Here is a 21518-nt window from a genome sequence, read left to right as displayed (position 1 = left end):
CAAAAATGGCCGCAGTGCAGCAGAGCGGCACGGCCAACAATCCAATCCAAAACACATGCCTAAAGTTTTGTGGAAGGATGTGTTGGAAGGAACATGGAAAGGCCCGGACCCAGTGATAATCTGGACCCGAGGCTCAGTTTTTGTTTTTCCACAGGACCAGCAGAACCCCGTTTGGGTGCCTGAATGTCTGATACGCAGAGTGGAAAACCCCGGAGCGGAGGTACAAGATGATCGCACTGCTTCTGCTCCTGCCGTGGATCCTACAGCAGGCAACGGCAGAGCTGAGAATGCTGTGGGGAGTGGTGAAGGTGTGGCCTCTGCCACTCCCAGTACAAGAGAGACTTCGGCATCTCTGCAGCCATTGCCTTGGCCGTTGCCACCTCGGTGGCCGCTGCAGCTGCAGCCACTGTCGCACTATCACCATTCCTACGGCAGAGACGCTGAATGGTCTGTCCCAGGCCACTGCCTCGGCAATGACAACGCAGAACGTCATCAATGGCCATTTTAAGAATGGGATGGCCTTGGTCAACGAACGCATGAACCTTCTTCAAGAACAATTGGACCTCTTGGGGGAGGTTTTGTCTGTGGGCTGTGTCCATTCTTATACGGGGGTGTATTACTGGTATTCCTTTTCATAATTATTCTAAAGCTGTCAACTTGTCCAGACAGTTAGGCAAGATGTTAACCACAAATTGGTCCAGTGAGCTTGACGAGCTCACCACTCAGCTACGGTTAGAAATTTTGAATGTTAGCTCCAAGAAGGTAGAGATGCTCTCCATAGCTCAAATAGCTGAAGCTGTGTTAAACGCCACCAAAGCCTGGTCAGGTGTAGGTGTCATAGGAATACTGCTAATTGTGGGCCTCCTCCTGCTTGGGAGGAAAGTCTGTTCCATACAAAAACAGCAATGGGGAGAACGGAAGGTCCTGTTGCCGGCCATGGCAGCGCTAGAGGAAGGCATTTCCCCTAGAGTATGGCTTAAAATGCTGGATAAGTAGTCAAGGACGGGTAAGATCGGGAGCTGCGCATATCAACCTAAGACAGGGTGCAGACCTAAGTTGTCTGTTGCCTGAGGACGGGTAAGAATGCCACAGACTCCGAACGACCTAAGATAGGCATGATCCCGACAGCCCTTTGGTTATAAAACAATAAAGGGGGAGATGTGGGGGCCTGGCCTACGGCCGAGGCTGAGCCCCACTCTAGCTGGACAACGCCCTAAAGATGGCACCTGTTTCCTAGACACCACCCTTCCTGGCCCTACAGCTCAGCGCATAAGGAAGTCTCCATGATTGGCTTGTCCCCATTTCCGTGCTCGTGCTCATAGCATGCTTTTCACATGTTTCCAATAAGACTGAACCTGGCGCGTGATCAGTCAGCTGATTGGTTGGGATATGCTATATAAGCTGCTGCCCTGGAGGAAGTGGTGGTTGTTGTTTTTTGCTTTTGCCTTTCGCTAGATGGATGCTCGGACACCCATAATAAAGATTCCTAATGAACCAGACCTTTGGTGATCGTTCTCCTGCCGTCGCCCTAGGTGGCAGGATGCAATAAAGGACACCACATAATGATAAAGGGCTCAGTCCAACAAGAGGATATAACCATTATAAATATATATGCACCCAACACAGGAGCATGAACATATGTGAAACAAATACTAACAGAAATAAAGGAGGAAATAGAATGCAATGCATTTATTTTAGGAGACTTAAACACACTACTCAATCCAAAAGAGAGATCCACCAGACAGAAAATGAGTAAGGACCCAGAGGTACTGAACAACACACTAGAACAGATGGACCTAATAGACATCTATAGAACTCTACATCCAAAAGCAATGGGATACACATTCATCTCAAGTACACATGGAATATTCTCCAGAATAGACCACACATAATAGGTTACAAAATGAGCCTCAGTAAATTCCAAATGATTGAAATACTACCAACCAACTTTTCAGACCACAAAGGTATAAAACTAGAAATAAATTGTACAAAGAAAGCAAAAAGGCTCACAAACACATGGAGGCTTAACAACATGCTCCTAAATAATCAATGGATCAACAACCAAATTAAAATAGAGATCAAGCAATATATGGAAACAAATGACAACAATAACACAAAGCCCCAACGTCTGTGGGACGCAGTGAAAGCAGTCTTAACAGGAAAGTATATAGCAATCCAGGCATATATAAAGAAGGAAGAACAATCCCAAATGAATAGTCTAAAGTCACAATTATCAAAATTAGAAAAAGAAGAACAAATGAGGCCTAAATTCAGCAGAAGGAGGGACATAATAAAGATCAGAGAAGAAATAAATAAAATTGAGAAGAATGAAACAATAGAAAAAATCAATGAAACCAAGAGCTGGTTCTTTGAGAAAATAAACAAAATAGATAAGCCTCTAGCCAGACTTATTAAGAGAAAAAGAGAATCAACACACATCAACAGAATAAGAAACGAGAAAGGAAAAATCACAGAAAGGAAAGACCCCACAGAAATACAAAGAATTATTAGAGAATAATATGAAAACCTATATGCTAACAAGCTGAAAAACCTAGAAGAAATGGACAACTTCGAGAAAAATACAACCTTCCAAGACTGACCAAGGAAGAAACAGAGAATCTAAACAGACCAATTACCAGCAACGAAATTGAAGTGGTAATCAAAAAACTAGCAAAGCACAAAACCCCCGGGCCAGATGGATTTACCTCGGAATTTTATCAGACATACAGAGGAGATATAATATCCATTCTCCTTAAAGTTTTCCAAAAAATAGAAGAGGAGGGAATACTCCCAAACTCATTGTATGAAGCCAACATCACCCTAATACCAAAACCAGGCAAAGACCCCTCCAAAAAAGAAAATTACAGACCAATACCCCTGATGAACATAGATGCAAAAATACTCAATAAAATATTAGCAAACCGAATTCAAAAATACATCAAAAGGATCACACACCATGACCAAGTGGGATTCATCCCAGGGATGCAAGGATGGTACAACATTCGAAAATCCATCAACATCATCCACCACATAAATAAAAACAAATACAAAACCACATGATCATCTCCATAGATGCTGAAAAAGCATTCAACAAAATTCAACATCCATTCATGATAAAAACTCAACAAAATGGATATAGAGGGCAAGTACCTCAACATAATAAAGGCCACATATGATAAATCCACAGCCAACATTATACTAAACAGTGAGAAGCTGAAAGCTTTTCCTTTAAGGTCAGGAACAAGACAGGGATGCCCACTCTCCCCACTGTTATTTAACATAGCACTGGAGGTCCTAGCCATGGCAATTAGACAAAACAAAGAAATACAAGGAATCCAGATTGGTAAAGAAGAAGACAAACTGTCACTATTTGCAGATGACATGATATTATACATAAAAAAACCTAAAGATTCCACTCCAAAACTACTAGAGCTGATATTGGAATACAGCAAAGTTGCAGGATACAAAATTAACACACAGAAATCTGAGGCTTATCTATACACTAACAATGAACTAATAGAAAGAGAAACCAGGAAAACAATTCCATTCACAATAGCATCAAAAAGAATAAAATACCTAGGAATAAACCTAACCAAGGAAGTGAAAGACCTATACCCTGAAAACTACAAGACACTCTTAAGAGAAATTAAGGAGGACACTAACAAATGGAAACTCATCCCATGCTCTTGGCTAGGAAGAATTAATATTGTCAAAATGACCATCCTGCTCAAAGCAATCTACAGATTTGATGCAATCCCTATCAAATTTCAAACAGCATTCTTCAATGAACTGAAACAAATAGTTTTAAAATTCATATGGAACCACCAAAGACCCTGAATAGCCAAAGCAATCCTGAGAAGGAAGAATAAAGTGGGGGGGATCTCGCTCCTCATCTTCAAGCTCTACTACAAAGCCGCAGCAATCAAGACAATTTGGTACTGGCACAAGAACAGAGCTACAGACCAGTGGAACAGAATACAGTCTCCAGACATTAATCCAAAAATGTATGGTCAATTAATATATGATAAAGGAGCCATGGACATACAGTGGGGAAATGACAGCCTCTTCAACAGCTGGTGTTGGCAAAACTGGACAGCTACATGTAAGAGAATGAAACTGGTTCATTATCTAAACCCATACACAAAAGTAAATTCAAAATGGATCAAAGACCTGAATGTAAGCCATGAAACCATAAAATGTTTAGAAAAAAACATAGGCAAAAATCTCTTAGACATAAACATGAGTGACTTCTTCATGGGCATATCTCCCTGGGCAAGGGAAACAAAAGCAAAAATGAACACGTGGGACTATATCAAGCTGAAAATCTTCTGTACGGCAAAGGACACCATCAATAGAACAAAAAGGTACCCTACAGTATGGGAGAATATATTCATAAATGACAGATCCGATAAATGGTTGACATCCAAAATATATAAAGAGATCACGTACTGCCACAAACAAAAAGCGAACAATCCAATTAAAAAATGGGCAGAGGAGCTGAACAGACAGTTCTCCAAGGAAGAAATTCAGATGGCCAAAAGGCACATGGAAAGATGCTCCACATCACTAGTCATCAGAGAAATGCAAATTAAAACCACAATGAGATATCACCTCACACCACTAAGGATTGCCACCATCCAAAAGACAAACAAAAACAAATGTTGGCAAAGTTGTGAAGAAAGGGGAACCCTCATACACTGCTGGTGGGAATGCAAATTAATTAGTTCAACCACTGTGGAAAGCAATATGAAGTTTCCTCAAAAAGCTCAAAATAGAAATACCATTTGACCCAGGAATTCTACTTCTAGGAATTTACCCTAAGAGTAGAGCAGCCCAGTTTGAAAAAGACAGATGCACCCCTTTGTTTATCACAGCACTATTTACAATAGCCAAGAAATGGAAGCAACCTAAGTGTCCATCAGTAGATGAATGGATAAAGAAGATGAGGTACATATACACAATGGAATATTATTCAGCCATAAGAAGAAAATAAATCCTACCATTTGCAACAACATGGATGGAGCTAGAGAGTATTATGCTCAGTGAAATAAGCCAGGCAGAGAAAAACATGTATCAAATGATTTCACTCATATGTGGAGTCTAAGAACAACGAAAACCTGAAGGAACAAAACAGCAGCAGGATCACACAACCCAAAAAGGGACTAAGATTTACCAAAGGGAAAGGGACTGGGGAGGATGGGTGGGAAGGGAGGGACAAGGGTGGGGAAAAAGAAAGGGGGCATTACGATTAGCATGTATAATGTGGGTGGCAGGGGGAGACACGGGGAAGGCTGTGCAACACAGAGAAGACAAGTTGTGATTTTACAGCATCTTACTTTACTGATGGACAGTGACCATAATGGGGTATGTGGGGGACTTGGTGATAGCGGGAGTCTAGTAAACATAATGTTCTTCATGTAATTGTAGATTAACGATACTGATAATAATAACAACAACACAATTAAGTAAGTAAGTAAATAAATAAATAAATAAATCGACAAAACAATGAAAAAAAAAGGAAGTAGGCCTGTATCTTCCTTTGTAAAGCTTTGGTTCAAACTTTATTCATTCTTTACTTGGATAATGTCTTATTAAGTTATAAGGGTTCTTGATATATTTTAGAAAAAGTCCTATGTCAGATATATGTGTTGTAAGTATTTTCTCCTAGTCTGTGGCCTGACTTTTCATTTTCTTAATTACGTCTTTTCACAACCAGTTTTAAATGTTGATCACCTGACCAAGGAAATGTGAATCATTTTTGTACCTTACATTCTTTTCACGATTTTCATGTCTACCCTTACACTAATACAATGAAGGTACAGCATTCAAGAAAGTGTTAAGTATTGAAATAAAGTAGTGCAAGTTCTCAAACCATGCTTTTGTTCCATAAAATTGTTTTGGTTAGTCTAGGTTCTTTGCATTTCTATATAAATTTTAGAATAACTTATCAACTACTACGAATACAAACCTGCTGGAATTATGACTGGAATTGCATTGAGTTTATAGCTCAATCTGGGGAGACTCTATGTCTTAACAAAACAACCTTCTGATTCATAACAGTGTATATACATATCAGTTTAGTTCTTCTTAAATTTCTCCCAGCATTGTTTTGTAGTTTTCCATGTAGTTCTTACACATATTTTCTTGAAATTTTTTCCTAGTAATTTTATTTGGGATGGTACTTCAAGCAGTACTTTTTTAGTTTCACTTTCCAATTGTTTCATTTTAACTCCATCTTTGGTTTATAAGATTCTTATTTTTCAGTGGTTGCTCTAGTGTTCACAATCAAATAATATACCAGTTCACATATACTGTGAAAGCCTAACAGCAAAATAGTTCCATTCACCCACCTACTTTTTATTACTAATATTATACCTTTACTTCTATGTTACAAATTTCCAGTGTATTGCTAGTTTTTTACAGCCAGTTATCTTTTAAAATAATTTCAAAACTTTAAGAAAAAACATTAGTCTTCATACTTACCCACATGTTTAGCATTTCTCAATTTGTTGAGATACAAATTTCCATCTGGTATCATGTTCTTCCACTTGAGGAACTTGACAGTTTTTGAAGTGCAAGACTACTGACAATGAGTTATCTCAGTTTTGGTTTGCCTAAGTTATTGTGACTTCATTTTTTTTTTAATTTTGGTATCATTAATCTACAATTACATGAGGAACATTATGTTTACTAGATTCCCCCCTTCACCAAGTCCCACCACATATCCCATTAGTCACTGTCCATTAGCATAGTGAGATGCTGTAAAATCACTGCTTGTCTTCTCTGTGTTGCACAGCCCTCCCTGTGCCCCCCACCCATTATATATGCTAATCGTAATGCCTCCTTTCTTCTTCCCCACCTTCTCCCTCCCTTTCCACCCATCCTCCCCAGTCCCTTTCCCTTTGGTAACTCTTAGTCCCTTTTTGGGTTCTGTAATTCTGCTGCTGTTTTGTTCCTTCAGTTTTTCTTTTATTCTTATACTCCACAGATGACTGAAATCATTTGGTACTTGTCTTGCTCTGCCTGGCTTATTTCACTGAGCATAATACTCTCTAGATCCATCCATGTTGTTGCAAATGGTAGGATTTGTTTTCTTCTTATGGCTGAATAATATTCCATTGTGTATATGTACCACATCTTCTTTATCCATTCATCTACTGATGGACACTTAGGTTACTTCCATTTCTTGGCTATTGTAAATAGTGCTGCAATAAACATAGGGGTGCATATGTCTTTTTGAAATGGGGTTGCTGCATTTTTATGGTAAATTCCTAGCAATGGAATTTCTGGGTCAAATGGTATTTCTATTTAGAGCTTTTTGAGGAACCTCCATATTGCTTTCCACAATGGTTGAACTAATTTACATTCCCACCAGCAGTGTAGGAGGGTTCCCCTTTCTCCACAACCTCGCCAACATTTGTTGTTGTTGTTTGTTTTTTGGGATGGCGGCGATCCTTACTGGTGTGAGGTGATATCTCATTGTGGTTTTAATTTGCATTTCTCTGATGACTAGCGATGTGGACCATCTTTCCATGTGCCTTTTGGCCATCTGAATTTCTTCTTTGGAGAACTGTCTGTTCAGCTCCTCTGCCCATTTTTTAATTGGATTGTTCACTTTTTGTTTGTGGCAGTACGTGATCTCTTTATATATTTTGGATGTCAACCATTTATCGGATCTGTCATTTATGAATATATTCTCCCATACTGTAGGGTACCTTTTTGTTCTATTGATGGTGTCCTTTGCTGTACAGAAGATTTTCAGCTTGATATAGTCCCACGTGTTCATTTTTGCTTTTGTTTCCCTTGCCCAGGGAGATATGCCCATGAAGAAGTCACTCATGTTTATGTCTAAGAGATTTTTGCCTATGTTTTTTTCTAAACATTTTATGGTTTCATGGCTTACATTCAGGTCTTTGATCCATTTTGAATTTACTTTTGTGTATGGGTTTAGATAATGAACCAGTTTCATTCTCTTACATGTAGCTGTCCAGTTTTGCCAACACCAGCTGTCATTTCCCCACTGTATGTCCATGGCTCCTTTATCATATATTAATTGACCATACATTTTTGGATTAATGTCTGGAGACTGTATTCTGTTCCACTGGTCTGTGGCTCTGTTTTTGTGCCAGCACCAAATTGTCTTGATTGCTGCGGCTTTGTAGTAGAGCTTGAAGATGAGGAGCGAGATCCCCCCAACTTTATTCTTCCTTCTCAGGATTGCTTTGGTTATTCAGGGTCTTTGGTGGTTCCATATGAATTTTAAAACTATTTGTTCCAGTTCATTGAAGAATGCTGTTGGAAATTTGATAGGGATTGCATCAAATCTGTAGATTGCTTTGGGCAGGATGGCCATTTTGACAATATTAATTCTTCCTAGCCAAAAGCATGGGATGAGTTTCCATTTGTTAGTGTCCTCTTTAATTTCTCTTAAGAATGTCTTGTAGTTTTCGGGGTACAGCTCTTTCACTTTATTCTTTTTGATGCAATTGTGAATGAAATTGTTTTCCTGGTTTCTCTTTTTATTAGTTCATTGTTAGTGTATAGGAAAGCCTCAGATTTCTTTGTACTAATTTTGTATCCTGCAACTTTGCTGAATTCAGATAGTAGTTCTAGTAGTTTTGGAGTGGAGTCTTTAGGTTTTTTTGTGTACAATAACATGTCATCTGCAAATATTGCCATTTGTACATATCTTTCATTCCTAAATAAATTGATATTCCCTTTTAATATTTGAATGCTTTAACCTCTTTGCTACTTTTGTCATCTATGTCATTTATGAGTCTTTTTCTATTTCTGATTTTTCTCCTATTTATGGGTCAGTTTTCTCCTCCTTAGCAAGTGTAATAGTTTGGGGATGCTAGATATTTATAAATGTTATACTGTTGACTGGAAATTTTGCTGTTGCCTCTTCTAGCAGACCGTTAAGTAACTTGTGTATCAGTTTGAACCCTTCAAAACTTCTTTTTAAACTCTGCTTAAAGGTCCATAAGAGCCTCCCCTCCAGGGACAGTGCAGTTCTTCTACTAGGACATACATCTTGTGAGGACTCCAGTGAATGTCCTTACAACCACCAAAGACTCTCCATTCTGGGTGGTTAAAGCTTGAACATCTGTCTCCTATGTATGAACTTGAGAACTGTTCAGTGTACAACTCCCCAGTCACTTTTCCTGGGCTTAAGTAATTCCCACAGTTCCATGGTCTAAGGTTCAACAAATACCCAAAGGACCTCAGACAGATTTCTGGAGCTCTTTATCTGAGTAGCTCCCTCTTCTCTATTACTCTACACCACAATTTCTAGCCAAACTACTCAATTCCACTAGATTCCCTTAATTCTGTTTAGTTATCTTGTAAAGATGTATATACATTACTCCAAAACAGATGCTAGCAAACCAAAAACTTATCATTTCACAGTGCTTTCCATTCAAAAGAAAGTGTCCAGCCCAGCTGATTTTGGTGAAATGACTCAATTTTTCTGCCTCAGGAAATTGTTTTCTTGAAAATTCAATCTCCATGTCCTCAACTCAACAGGGCCAGCATGGTTTGCCTGGTTTCCCAGAGGATGAGTGAATAGGGAGAAGTATGGGTTAGGAAGAAAGGAATGAGACTCAGAAAAAAGCAATTACTATTCTCAAGTGCCATATTCTCATATAGGGAGAGGGTAGAAAAATTCTATTCCCAAAGACCCTTTGTGGTTGGGATATGAAGTAAAATATGTTCTCTGAAAACCATGTTCTAGTATGGTGTTCAAGAATGTATGTTCCTAAAGACACAATGCAATAAAAGGTGGTTAATCCACAAAAACCTACTGAACCATAATAGAGCAAAAAATAGCTGCTTTGTAAATATTCAATGAACATATTTATTGAGGGCCTGGTAGATGCTACAAATTGTTCTAAAAGCTGAAAACAGAGCACAAAATCAGAAAGAGTCCCTACTGTCCAGGAGTTGACATTTTACAGAAGGAAGACAAATAACATATAAACAAACAACTAGGTAAGTCTATAGGTAACTACAAAAAGGGAGAAATGGCTAAAGTTAAAAAGGGCTGATGTGATGCAGTTAGCGGGAGTATGGGAATGCTACTTCCAACTGGGTACTCAGAGAGGGGTTCACCAAAAAGATGACATGTGAGCAGAGATCTGAAGAACAAGCAGACAGACATCAGGAAACAGATAAGAGCTTTTCAGACAAAGCATCATAAGACAAAACTGTGTAAGAACTATATTCAAACACCCAAGGAAGACCAGTGTGGCTAAAATGTAATAGAAATGAGAGTGGTTTAAGATGAAGTTGATTAATACCAGAGGGACTGAGTTTTATTTTAACTTCACTATTTCTCATATTATTTTCATCCCTATTATTCTCAATCAAGCTGAATATCCTCTTAGTTATTTTGAACTATTATTTCTATTTAGTTTTGGCATAGTATAACCAAACTACTCAATTCACTAGATTCCTTTAATTCTGTTTAGTTATCTTGTACAGCAGTGTATATATCACTCCAAAACAAATGCTAGCAAACAAAAAACTTAACCATCTCACAGTGTTCTCCATTCAAAACAGTGTCCAACCCAGCTGATTTTGATAAAATGAGTCACTGTTTTGGCATGCAGGCAGAAAAGAAGAGCTATGTTGTTTATCTACAAAGTTGATTATCTTTCCTCTACCATAGAAAATTCAGAGGGAATCCCAGGGTAATAACCGAATAGCTTTTCCCTTCTATACACTAGTGTGGTTTAGAGAAAAAGGCAAAAACAACAAAGCTAATGAACTTTTAATAGGCATTTACAGGAATTTCTAAAGATGTTCTGAAAATGATTTCATAAATGTGGAAAATTTGTAATTGTTTTTTTACTAAGACATAATGGTCAATCTTGCAAAGCTCTACAAGAGAAAAATCTTCCTGCCTAAAATACCACAAATGAGAATTCAACCTAACATCAGGCTGTCAAGCTGTTAATTGTCCTTGATTGTTATTTATTTTCTACCCTCCACTTCCAATTTGGGCACTATTAGAGTGAAGAACCATTTCGTTTTATATTAGAATAGATTAATAAAAGACTACTCCAAGAACCAAAAATAAAAACAGACCTAGAAACTATATTGGTTCCTCCACTTTGTCTCATTTGCCATCTTTACCAATTCGAAAAAAGAAGAAAAAAGGAACAAAGAAAAAAAGTGCTTCTTGCTCAGCATTACTTCATTTCTCAGCCTCTTCACTACCACACAGAAGACACCAGTCAGAGGCCCATCAGCATGATTTTAGATCTCTGTATGACCTGAAGGTATCCTGCCTTAAACAAAGAACTATTCAGATATCACACCTGCTGATGATATATATAGTCTAAGAATCATCCTTAGTGCAAATGAACAGTCTTCATGTTGTTTGGTGTAATTTTCTTAATATTATATATTTTCTTCACCAATGATAAATGTGTCACAATTTTTTTATAAAAATATGACTTTCAACTATTGGTAAATCAAAAATCAACACATGCTTTAAATATCCTTAATGTTGATCACTTAAAGGGTGTCAGATGATCAGCTATGGAGGTACTCTTTTCTAATAATATTCCTTTCTCTTAATAAAAAAAAAAAAAAAAAAAGCAGTTCCTGTGTGCTGACCTCCAATGAGTTCTGCACAGTGGTATAGAGGGCATGTCAAAGTGTGGGCAAAGGGTCTGTTTGTTTCTATGCAGAAGATCAAGGCCTAGCTTGGATACCCAGAAAATGAACTAAGATACGATATGAGGAGGAGCTTCCGGCATCAGCACTCTCTGGAGGACTTGTGCCAGGGGGATGATCATCAAAAAGCCTCAACAGGGATCCGGGCGATGCTGCGGTTGTGGCTGCATCCAACCCACCGTTTCCTGGACTTGCCATTGGAATGAGGAGGGAGATGTCTAGGCTGGCATGTGCATACAGTGAGACAACGAATTTGACCGGATCTGTACTGTTGGAACTCAACCAGGAGTTGGGAGGGGTGCAAGTTGTAGCACTCCAAAATCTTATGACTATAGACTATCTACGGTTAAAAGAACATATGGGATGTGAACAGATCCCAGAAATGGGCTGCTTTAATTTGTCTGATTTCTCTCAGACTGTTCAAGTACAGTTGGACAATATCCATCATATCATAGACAAATTTTCACAAATGACTAGGGTGCCTAAATGGTTTTCTTGGCTTCACTGGAGATGGATGGTAATTATAGATTTGCTTTGTTTATGTGACTGTATTCCTATTATGTTAATATGTGTGTGCAAACAAGTTAGTAGTTTAAAACCTATACATACTTAAGGTACTCTACAAGAAGATATGTCAAAGAAATAATCAATCCTCCCATGTTTTCTTCCATATGCTACCTCTACAGCTTTTCTTCTTCCTTCCTAATTACACCCTTAAATAGAATTTGTGCCTCATATAGAATTTACCGAGTATCATAATTCCTCCAGGTGGTAAAGATACCTCGAGACAAGTGCTGGGCATAGAAGCCACAGGGCATAAATCTGCAAAGAAGTAAAAAGCTAACCTTTTCAAACAATATGGCTTCTCTCTCACTTACCAACTTTACATTTCCCTGTATGGCCCCGGAAGATGACTGGTTAGCCAGAGACGGGTAAGATTCCTCAAGGGAGGAACAACCTAAGACAGGCACAGTCGCAGGGGGGCCATCAGGTGAGAAATTGGGGATCAACAGAGGTGAGGCCCAGAACCTCACCCCCCCTGCTTTGAGAGAAATCTTCTGCATCCGTGGATGTTTTGCTGCCCTTGTCTAGCTTGGATTAATACTTAGTCCATAGGCACACACCTGATCATCTACATTTGCCCTCTTACAGCACTAAACTATGTTTTCTACCTTTATCTTGCATCTACCTATCACTTCAGCATTTTATTAAAAATAAAAATAATAATAATAATAAAGGGAGAAATGTGGGATCAACATATAAATCAAGTATAAAAATCAAACGAATATTCATATTTGACCTGATTGTTTATAGTTCATAATGCGTGATCAAAACCGAAAGTTTCTGTGATGAATGCCCTTGTACTGTTCACCATGTAAGAATTTATTCACTATGTAAGAATTCGTTCACCATGTAAAAACTTGTTCGTTATGCTTCAGAAGATTGGAGACTGATGAGAATTAGGCTTGAGATGGATTAATGATTGTGCATTGAGCACTGACCCCCCTATACAGAATTTTATTGTTGTTAACAACCATTTGATCAATAAATATGAGAGATGCCCTCTCAAAAAAAAAAATATGACTTTCAGGAGCTATTAAACACAGCAAAGGACACACACATGATGTCTTTCAAATGGCTGCATTAATAACAACCTGATGTTACTGATCTCCCAATACAGTTAAAGCACAAACATTACAACATAAAGTATTCTTGCCAAAAATGTTAATCACAATCTAAATCAAAGCTGAACACCTAACTTTCAGTTTAAAAGAACTACATGAAATAGTGGAACAGGTTAAGTGACATCACAAGGAACAATCAAATAGAAAACTGATCTAGACTCTTCAAAAAGTCAATGTCATGGAAGATAAAAGTAGGGGACCCAAGCAGATACAAAGAGATGTAAGAACCACATGAAATGTGTGAACTCTGATTGGATCCTGGTTTGTCTGTTTTTTTTGCGGGGGTGATGAAACTCTCCTATAATGGCTGCACAACTTTGCGAATATACTAAAAACCGCTCAGTTGTGTATATCTGTATATTTTTTTATTAAGGTATCACTGATGTACAATCTTATGAAGGTTTCTTATGAGCAATACTGTGGTTACTACATTCAGCCAAATTATCAAGCCACTCCCCCCCACCGCCCACCACCCCATTGTAGTCACTGTGATTGTATCCTGGTTTTAAAAAAATACTATAAAAGATATTTAGATGAAATTGGAAATATCTAAATAAACGTAGACTGGATATTAGATTATAGCATTGTTAATTTTTATAGGTTTTGGTTATTGTGTTTAGTAAGAGAATATCCTTATTCTTAGGAGAAGCATGCTAAATTAGGAGTAAAATATCACAATGTAACTTACTTTCAAAAATATGAGGAAAAAAATTGTCAGTGCAATTATGTGTGTATGTGTGCTTATAAGAAGATAAATAAAGCAATTATTGGGAATTTTGGGGTCTAGATATAAGGACTATAGAGGGTTGAACAATTCTTATAACTATAATTTAAAAAAATAAAATTGTTTTTCTCTACCTCTAGTTTATAAAGATACCTTTCTGTATTTTCCTTTACTGTGTAGTTTTAGCTTTCACATTGAGATTTTTATCCCTCTAGAGTCCATCTTTTTATGTGGGATTACATACAGCACTTTATCTTCCTCTATGCAGAATTTCAACTTTCTCTACACAATTTACTAAACAATTGGTCCTTTACTCACTGATCTATGGTAAAGATTTTTGGTCTGGTTTAAAGATCTAAGCAGAGAAAGAGGAAAAGGACTAAGAAGGTAGGAAAAAGAGGAAAGGAAAAAAGAAAAAAGAAAAGGGTATGCACAGGAAAAGTATAAGAGCTTAGCTGAGGAATGGCTAAGAATAAATGAAGCTATTATCAAATTCCTATGCCCCAAAACATATTTGCCAAAGTATTTGAGAAGTCATGGAAAAGAATAATTGAACACCTACATAAAAAAAGTACATGCCCTCAAAATTTTTCAGGAAATATCCAATTTATCTGGTACATAATATTACAAGGAGAAACTTTCCAAGAATTAGACCATCTCCCAGCGAATAAGTTGGACTACATTTTACTTAGCACTTACTCTCCTTCAGAAAGAACAAAAATGATGGCAAAGCAGAGAGATTATCAGCATTTTGAAAACTCTTTTACAAACTTTTAGATTCTGTGGGAATATTTAAAGATGACTTTAAAACTATTTCTTTAATTTAGCTCCTAGATCAAAGTTTTAAGACATGAATTTATAGAATTAAAAACTCTTCATCCCATTACTGAGAGTGAATCCAAAAATGTAAACTGTTCTTTATCAGAAAATTCTAAAAACATACCTTTTATTTTCAGCCAAATTGGCTCCTTCATCCTTCAGCTTTTTACTTTTCTCAACACAGCCTTCAAGGAGAATTTCTTTCCTACGTTTAATGGCATGAAGCCAGTTCCCTTCATCATTCTCAACTGCATCCTTCTCATCAGCTGCTTCAGCTTCAAACTGCTGGGAAGTGACTTTTGAGACCTTCTCGCCAATTTTCCTCTTCCATCCAAAGGAAGCCATTCTGGATAATCACAAAGAAACAGCTTTAAAATTCAAACTTGGCATTTTACAGAAGTATCCCACCTACTACATGAAGCAGAGACAGTAGGACCAAACTGTCACCATTTTTTTTTGACCACTAATTAAATAGTGGATCTAGGCAATAATCACCAAAGGCTGTTAAAATTGTGAAGACAACTGGACAGTAAGTATCTCCTGATAAAAGTGACACATCACCCATGAAGTATCCTTGCCAAAAATTAATCCTGAATCAGAACAAGCCACTACCAGTTAATAAGAAATATGGGATACAGATGAACATGCTAAATAACACAGTAGAGGTGCAGACAGCAAGTAACAGAAACTGAAGAAAAATAAAACTGATCTCTTCAAGAAATAAACTTCTAGGAAAAAAAAGGAATGAAAGATGGGAGCTAAGCCCTAGGTTGAGAGAGACTTAAAGAGACATATCACCAAATATATGTGGATCTTGTTTAGCTCCAGATTTAAACAAGGAAATGAGGAGCAAAAATTTATGAAATAATAGAGGAAACCAGAACACTAATTTGCTATTTGATGATATTAAGGAATCACTGTTATTTTTTAAAGGTATAACAGTATTGTGATTAAGTTAATAAAAACTTATTTAGGAATACATACTAAAATATTTCACATAAAATTATATGATATTTAGGAATTCTCTCAAAGTAATCCACAGGGGGAGGGGAAGTAGAAGGAGAAATAGAGATGAAAAAGATTGCTATGAGTTGGTAACTGATAAAAGTTAGGTGATGAGTAGGATTCCTTGTACTTCCCTCTTTCCTTTCATATATGTTTGAAATTTTCCATAATAACAAGTTTTCAAAAGATTCAAACTTGGTAAATGACTTAATTCACAAAACTGGTGAATCAAAAAGAGAACAAATGTTACACTGCTTTGTAAATTGGCGACACAAAAATGTTAGGGATAAGAAAGGATATTTGATGGGATAAAGTTAAAGGAAACCCTAGAAGCAGTCAACAAATATTTATTTAGAGAAGGGATTTACTGAGCGATCCAAGAACTCTTACTAATTACATGAATGGGCTAAAAATACTAAGAAACTCCTGGAATTGTATATAAATTTTTATATGTCTCTGTGCATTCAGGAGAATAATGTCTAAACTTTCATTCCATTCTTAAGAGTCTCTATCACCAAGGAGATTATGATCAACTGAGAGATAAACTATAGGGATAAGGAAAAGCAATGAACCAACGGTCTTTATGAAACTTGAAAGAACGGGCAATGTGGGAGTAAGGAAGAGAGAGAAATGAAATAGTGAATTAAGTTCTAGCAGGTATCAAGGTCTTCATCTCTGATGCACGTGGTTGAAACCAAACAGAGAAATAACTAGAAGGAAGAGAATGAAAAAAAGTGAGGGTGGCTGGGAAATAATTCACACAAAAGGCCCAAGAAAATGGCAGAACTGAGAGTAGTTAAGAAACATGAATGTCATGTGCCTGTTCCTAATGAATACAAGTGTCAATAGGTTATAGCCATCAAAAACTGAGTGCTGATATGGGTGAACCACATGCCTTTTACAGGAGCAGGGATTTTCTACCAGAGGAGTAATGGGTTATACACTATGCTAGGGAATTAGGACAATGCCAAACTCTCCCCACATCCATTATAATACAGAAAAATGAATTTCCTGTGTTTGAAAATGACTATAAGTAACTTAGGGAAAGAAGCAAGAAATGGCTGGAAATGGAAGTGTGGTTCCTATGGAATGGAAGCCCAGAGACAGAGTGAAGACTGAATGAGAGAAAGGATCCTTAGGAAGGTCTCACAAGACATCAGGATAAGTCAAGAAAAGAAAGAAGTCTTGTATTTATGACTGTCCCTAAAAGTGACAAGCACAAGGATTAAATTTTCTGGCTTCAAGTTTCCAAACGGAACTTTGTTTCTAACTCAGCAATGTGAGGAATCAGGTAGCATGCAGACCCTATTAATATAGATGGAACACTGGTGTGCCTATTAAATGCAAAATAAAATTAGAAATCATTGGGCAGATCTATAGACTATTGGGAGTGGGAGTTAGGATGGAAAAGAAAGGAAAAAGAAACAGACTGACCCATGGATATTTAAAAAAATTAGTAGGTCATTCCGACTCACATTACCCTCCCCATCCTCCAATCCAAACCATTGTTATAAATGCTTAAGATAGATATAGGCTAAGGCCCCAAGTGCCTCTTAACTGTGTATGAAAAAGCCACACACAGCGCTGCCTCAGGTGTTTACGCCATTCTCCTCCGAAGCTGTGGAGGTCAGGACAGAATAAGGTTATAGGGATATAACAGGCCTGATGACCACTAGTGATTGCAAAGTTCGGCCTTGAAGAGAGGGACAAGAAGACATGCCTCTCAGACAAGAGTTAATACTGAGTGAAAAGTATAGTCAAGTTCAGGAATAGAAGAAAAAAAAAATGAGGGATTTCATATCCCCAAGCTTAACATTCCTCAGAGAAATAGAAAGTCATCTGCTCCAAGTAAAGGGAAATGAAATGGATCTGAGAACTCTGAAATAGTTACTGTATAGAATAGGAAAAGCGACAATAAGGGATGGGTAAAGATACCAAATTGTATCAAGAGCCCACTGAGGTTTAAAAGTATCAATCTGTTACCAAGGCCATTAGCACAGCTTTGTATCTTCTTCAAAACTGTCTGGAGACAACAGAGTATAGTCAATTCAGTACAGGATAAGTGCTATTAGAGAGTAAATAAAAGATGCTATGACGTCAGAGAAGAGACATTTGAGGCTTTCTGGAGACTTAAATTTTGAAGAATAAAAATCAGCCAGGACTAAAGGAAGGTGAATCCTAGAACACATGCAAACACTTTTCACCTCGGAAAATGTAATACTGCAAGTTGATTCGGGCATCTTAAACAGCTTATCGTTCCTCTAAGGCTATCTGAACATGAAATAAAAACTTATTCTTATAAAGAAGGCTTTCGTGAATCTATAGTTCGATGCCCAAGGCGCCAACATTCTAGCCTTTACGTTTTTTCACCAGGATCAGAAAGTGTATGGGTAAATCATAATCATATGTGTTTCATGTTAAACGACATAAGTTCACTTTATGCATAATTAATAGTTCGTGAATGTTATGAAAATTCAAAACAGCAATGTTGTATCCTAAATTCTTTCGCTGGTACAATTATCCCTACAATAGGTGCTCAATTATTGTTGACAACCTGGCAATTCACCGAGCCACAAGCCAAATAATGCTTGTCTTGACTCCGTAGGAGGATGCAGCAACAAAGGCGAGAAACCACTGGGTGCACAAGATCAGGAAATCAAAACAGCATCCTCCCGGGTACAGGGATGTATTCAAAGATGAGACATTCAAGAAACAATTTACCCGAAAATGTCACCACAAGAGAGAAATCAGTATTAGCGACTCTCCTTCATTCACAGCAACAATAAAAATGTGCGAAGTTCATACAGGCCGTTCTGAACGTCACCCGTGAGTTGATCGGCCGCGAACGCCTTCAGCTCCGGGTGGAGGGCAAGCTCGGTTCCGCTCCTCCCACCACTAAAGAAAGGTCAGAGGCGCGCTGTCAGCCTTTGGAAGCCCGGAAGCCGCCTCTGGCGCGGGTGCAAGGGAGGGCCGGACCCCAAGACCTGCACGTCCTAGAGACCGACCTTAGTGTACCGTCTCTGCCACACCCCCGATGGGTCTCAATTCCGACTTCTGACCTCTTTTCTTCCCTAACCACAAGACCCACTAGCGTAAATTTCCTCCTCTTCCTCGGGCTTCCACCACAGACCAGATAGCCCCGGTGACCACTCCCCTGATGTCGTGTTTAGATTCCCCTTGCCCTATGTCCACCGGAAGCGGAAGTTATGCCGCTCTCCTACCGGCCCGCCTCATTAGGTGCCCGGTTCCCCAAGAAACGGGTTGACCAACTAGCGGCATCCGAATAGTCCAGACAGGCGGGCAGGGACTGGGCGACTTTCAGAGGCCTTATCTTGAGCCAGTCCCTTCCCTGGAACCACAAATCTCAGAAACCATCGGGCCATCCCCACCCCATTGCCCTCTGGGATTTGTAGTCGGAGTCATCCGGGCTGAGAGCGCCCTCTGGCAGAAGCTGGGAGTGCCGGGCGTGAGGGATACTGCGGCCGCGCAGGCTGAGCTGCGCGCTGACCGAAACGGCCGCGGCCAAACCACACGACAGTCTGCAGGTAAAGCAGAGGCGGCGGGCGTAGAGCGATTTGGGCGGAATTCCGAGCGTTGAGATTCGGTCTCCCCTTAAGGAGTTTACAGCCTGATGAGGCTGCCGGACGCGAAGGACAGAGGCAAAACCCGATCGGAAAAAGGTTCATTGGAGCAGATCAGGGAGGCCTGGGGTTGAAATGTAGGCTTCACAAAGGAAAAAACAAATTGGACCCAGAAGAGGGAATGTAACAGAGGAAATGTCTAGGAAATTGAAATATTCAGATTGTTATCATTGTAGCTATCTTGTGCTCTCCCAGCCTCAGGATTGTAATATTTCTAATTCTTTGTTGGAAGGGGGCTGTCCTGTCGGCTGTAGGGTGTTTAGCAACATACCTAGTCTCTACGCACCAGATGCCGTTAGCATCTACTACCCCCAACCACCATCAGTTGTGACAACCGAAAACGTCTCCAAACATTGCCATATGTCTCTGGCAGAAACATACTTACCCCGCCACCCACCTTCTCGCCCCTTTAAGAACCGCTGATGTGCACCAATGATTCTTCAAAGCGATCATCCGGACCCCTGAGAGCCTCCAAGACTGTTTCAAAGCCAAAACTATTTTCATACTAAAATGAAGATATTTAGCGTTTTCACAGTATTGACATTTACACTGGCAGTGGAATAGCAATGGAAGGTAAAACCGCTGGCAGTTCAGCAGGAATCAAGGTAATGATACCAAACGGTACTAGCAGTCATTGCATTCTTCACTATTCTCTCATAGTAACCCCCCACCCGAAGCACGGTCACTCAAGAATGTCCCTGATGAAGCAGTCAGAATTATTTTATTAAAATGATTTCTGAGTACAGTTCTTTTTAATATTCTTTTTGACAAAATGGGAAATACTCAAAGTACTTCTGTGAAATGAAGTATGATGTCTCCATAAAAGCTCGTGTGACTGCATTATAAGCTGAAATAGATACCTTTTTCGTGGAATACAACTGTTACTTAGAAGAATGACTGACAGAGCTGATTATTCGGGCTTGGGTATTTGACAGGCCTTATCATGAAAATGAACCAAGGAAGCCTGTTACTTAAAGAAAAACAAGTGTTGCCAATGATAAAATTCGAGAATTTAGGCAAAAATTATGATTTTGAAAAACTTGAATTTGCCATAATGATCTTGAGTTTCCCAACACTTCCAGACTTCTGATGAGATCAGTGGTGGTATCACATGTGACTTTTATTTGTATTGCTGGATTAAACGCATCAACATTTGTAAGAGCTGCATAAGTGAACCAATATTTTGAAAATGATCAATGCATGATTGTGGTAGCCTGCCGCCAAGATTGTCTCCTGTGATCCCTGGTGATAGTGTTTCTTAACTGGGGAAGAGGTTTATGTGGCTATGTTCACTGTACACCTGAAGCACTGAAAATTCACAGCCAAATATTTATGATTTGTGCACTTTTCTGTATATGTTGTACTCTGTAACAGTCCTTAAAAAGTATCTCCCTAACAAGACACTCAGAACATGACTGACATCTTATGGTTACACTTGTAGTGCTTAAGTAAAGCTCTCTGAGGGGATCCAGTTTGCAGAGTGAATAATTAAATGGTGCTTGAAGCTGTTCCCTCGGGGTTTTTCCTAAATCTCCCAAATAACCTTGATCTGCTGCTCTCCTGTGGTAAAGGTTATCTCTCAACACTAAGTTTTCACACTTCACTCACTACTTCCCTACTTACTTTGGTCAATGATCTTGATATTTCTATTGACATACTTAATACTTTTCCCATGCTATGTATTTATAGACAACATGATCATCTTCCAAGTGGCTAGAAACCCTCTAAATTGGTCATACTTAACATTTATTGGTATTCACACAGAACAGTTTCAATATTGGTTTTTCAAATAAGAAAATTTCTTGTACAACTTTGTAGAGTACTGTAAAGCAATTTGTAAGTTCCTTAAAAAACCTTATGTGCTTGTTTTTTCATGTGAAACCTTCATAAGAGTGTATATCAATCAAACCTTAATAAAAAATTTTAAAAAAATTGAAAATTCAAAAAAAAAACCTTATGTGC

General features: G+C 38.5%; 1 protein-coding gene across 2 annotated transcripts in view; it reads right to left on the bottom strand.

Annotated features, from left to right (window-relative positions):
• TTC33 (tetratricopeptide repeat domain 33) overlaps window positions 1-19054 on the bottom strand; it is a 58992-nt gene extending 39938 nt beyond the window's left edge. Inside the window, exons 1-2 of one of the 2 annotated variants that reach the window (XM_037023589.2) lie at window positions 18921-19054; window positions 15035-15256 (exon numbers count right to left, since the gene is read on the bottom strand). In XM_037023589.2, coding sequence (XP_036879484.2) covers window positions 15035-15255 — 221 coding nt within the window. In that variant the 5' untranslated portion in view covers window position 15256; window positions 18921-19054. The other variant, XM_037023590.2, reaches the window with a different exon arrangement.
• Window positions 19055-21518: the final 2464 nt, after the last annotated feature.

This window comes from Manis javanica, chromosome 1 (genome assembly GCF_040802235.1).
Source record: "Manis javanica isolate MJ-LG chromosome 1, MJ_LKY, whole genome shotgun sequence".
Lineage (NCBI taxonomy): Eukaryota > Metazoa > Chordata > Mammalia > Pholidota > Manidae > Manis > Manis javanica.
This window is presented reverse-complemented; position numbering and strand designations above follow the sequence as displayed.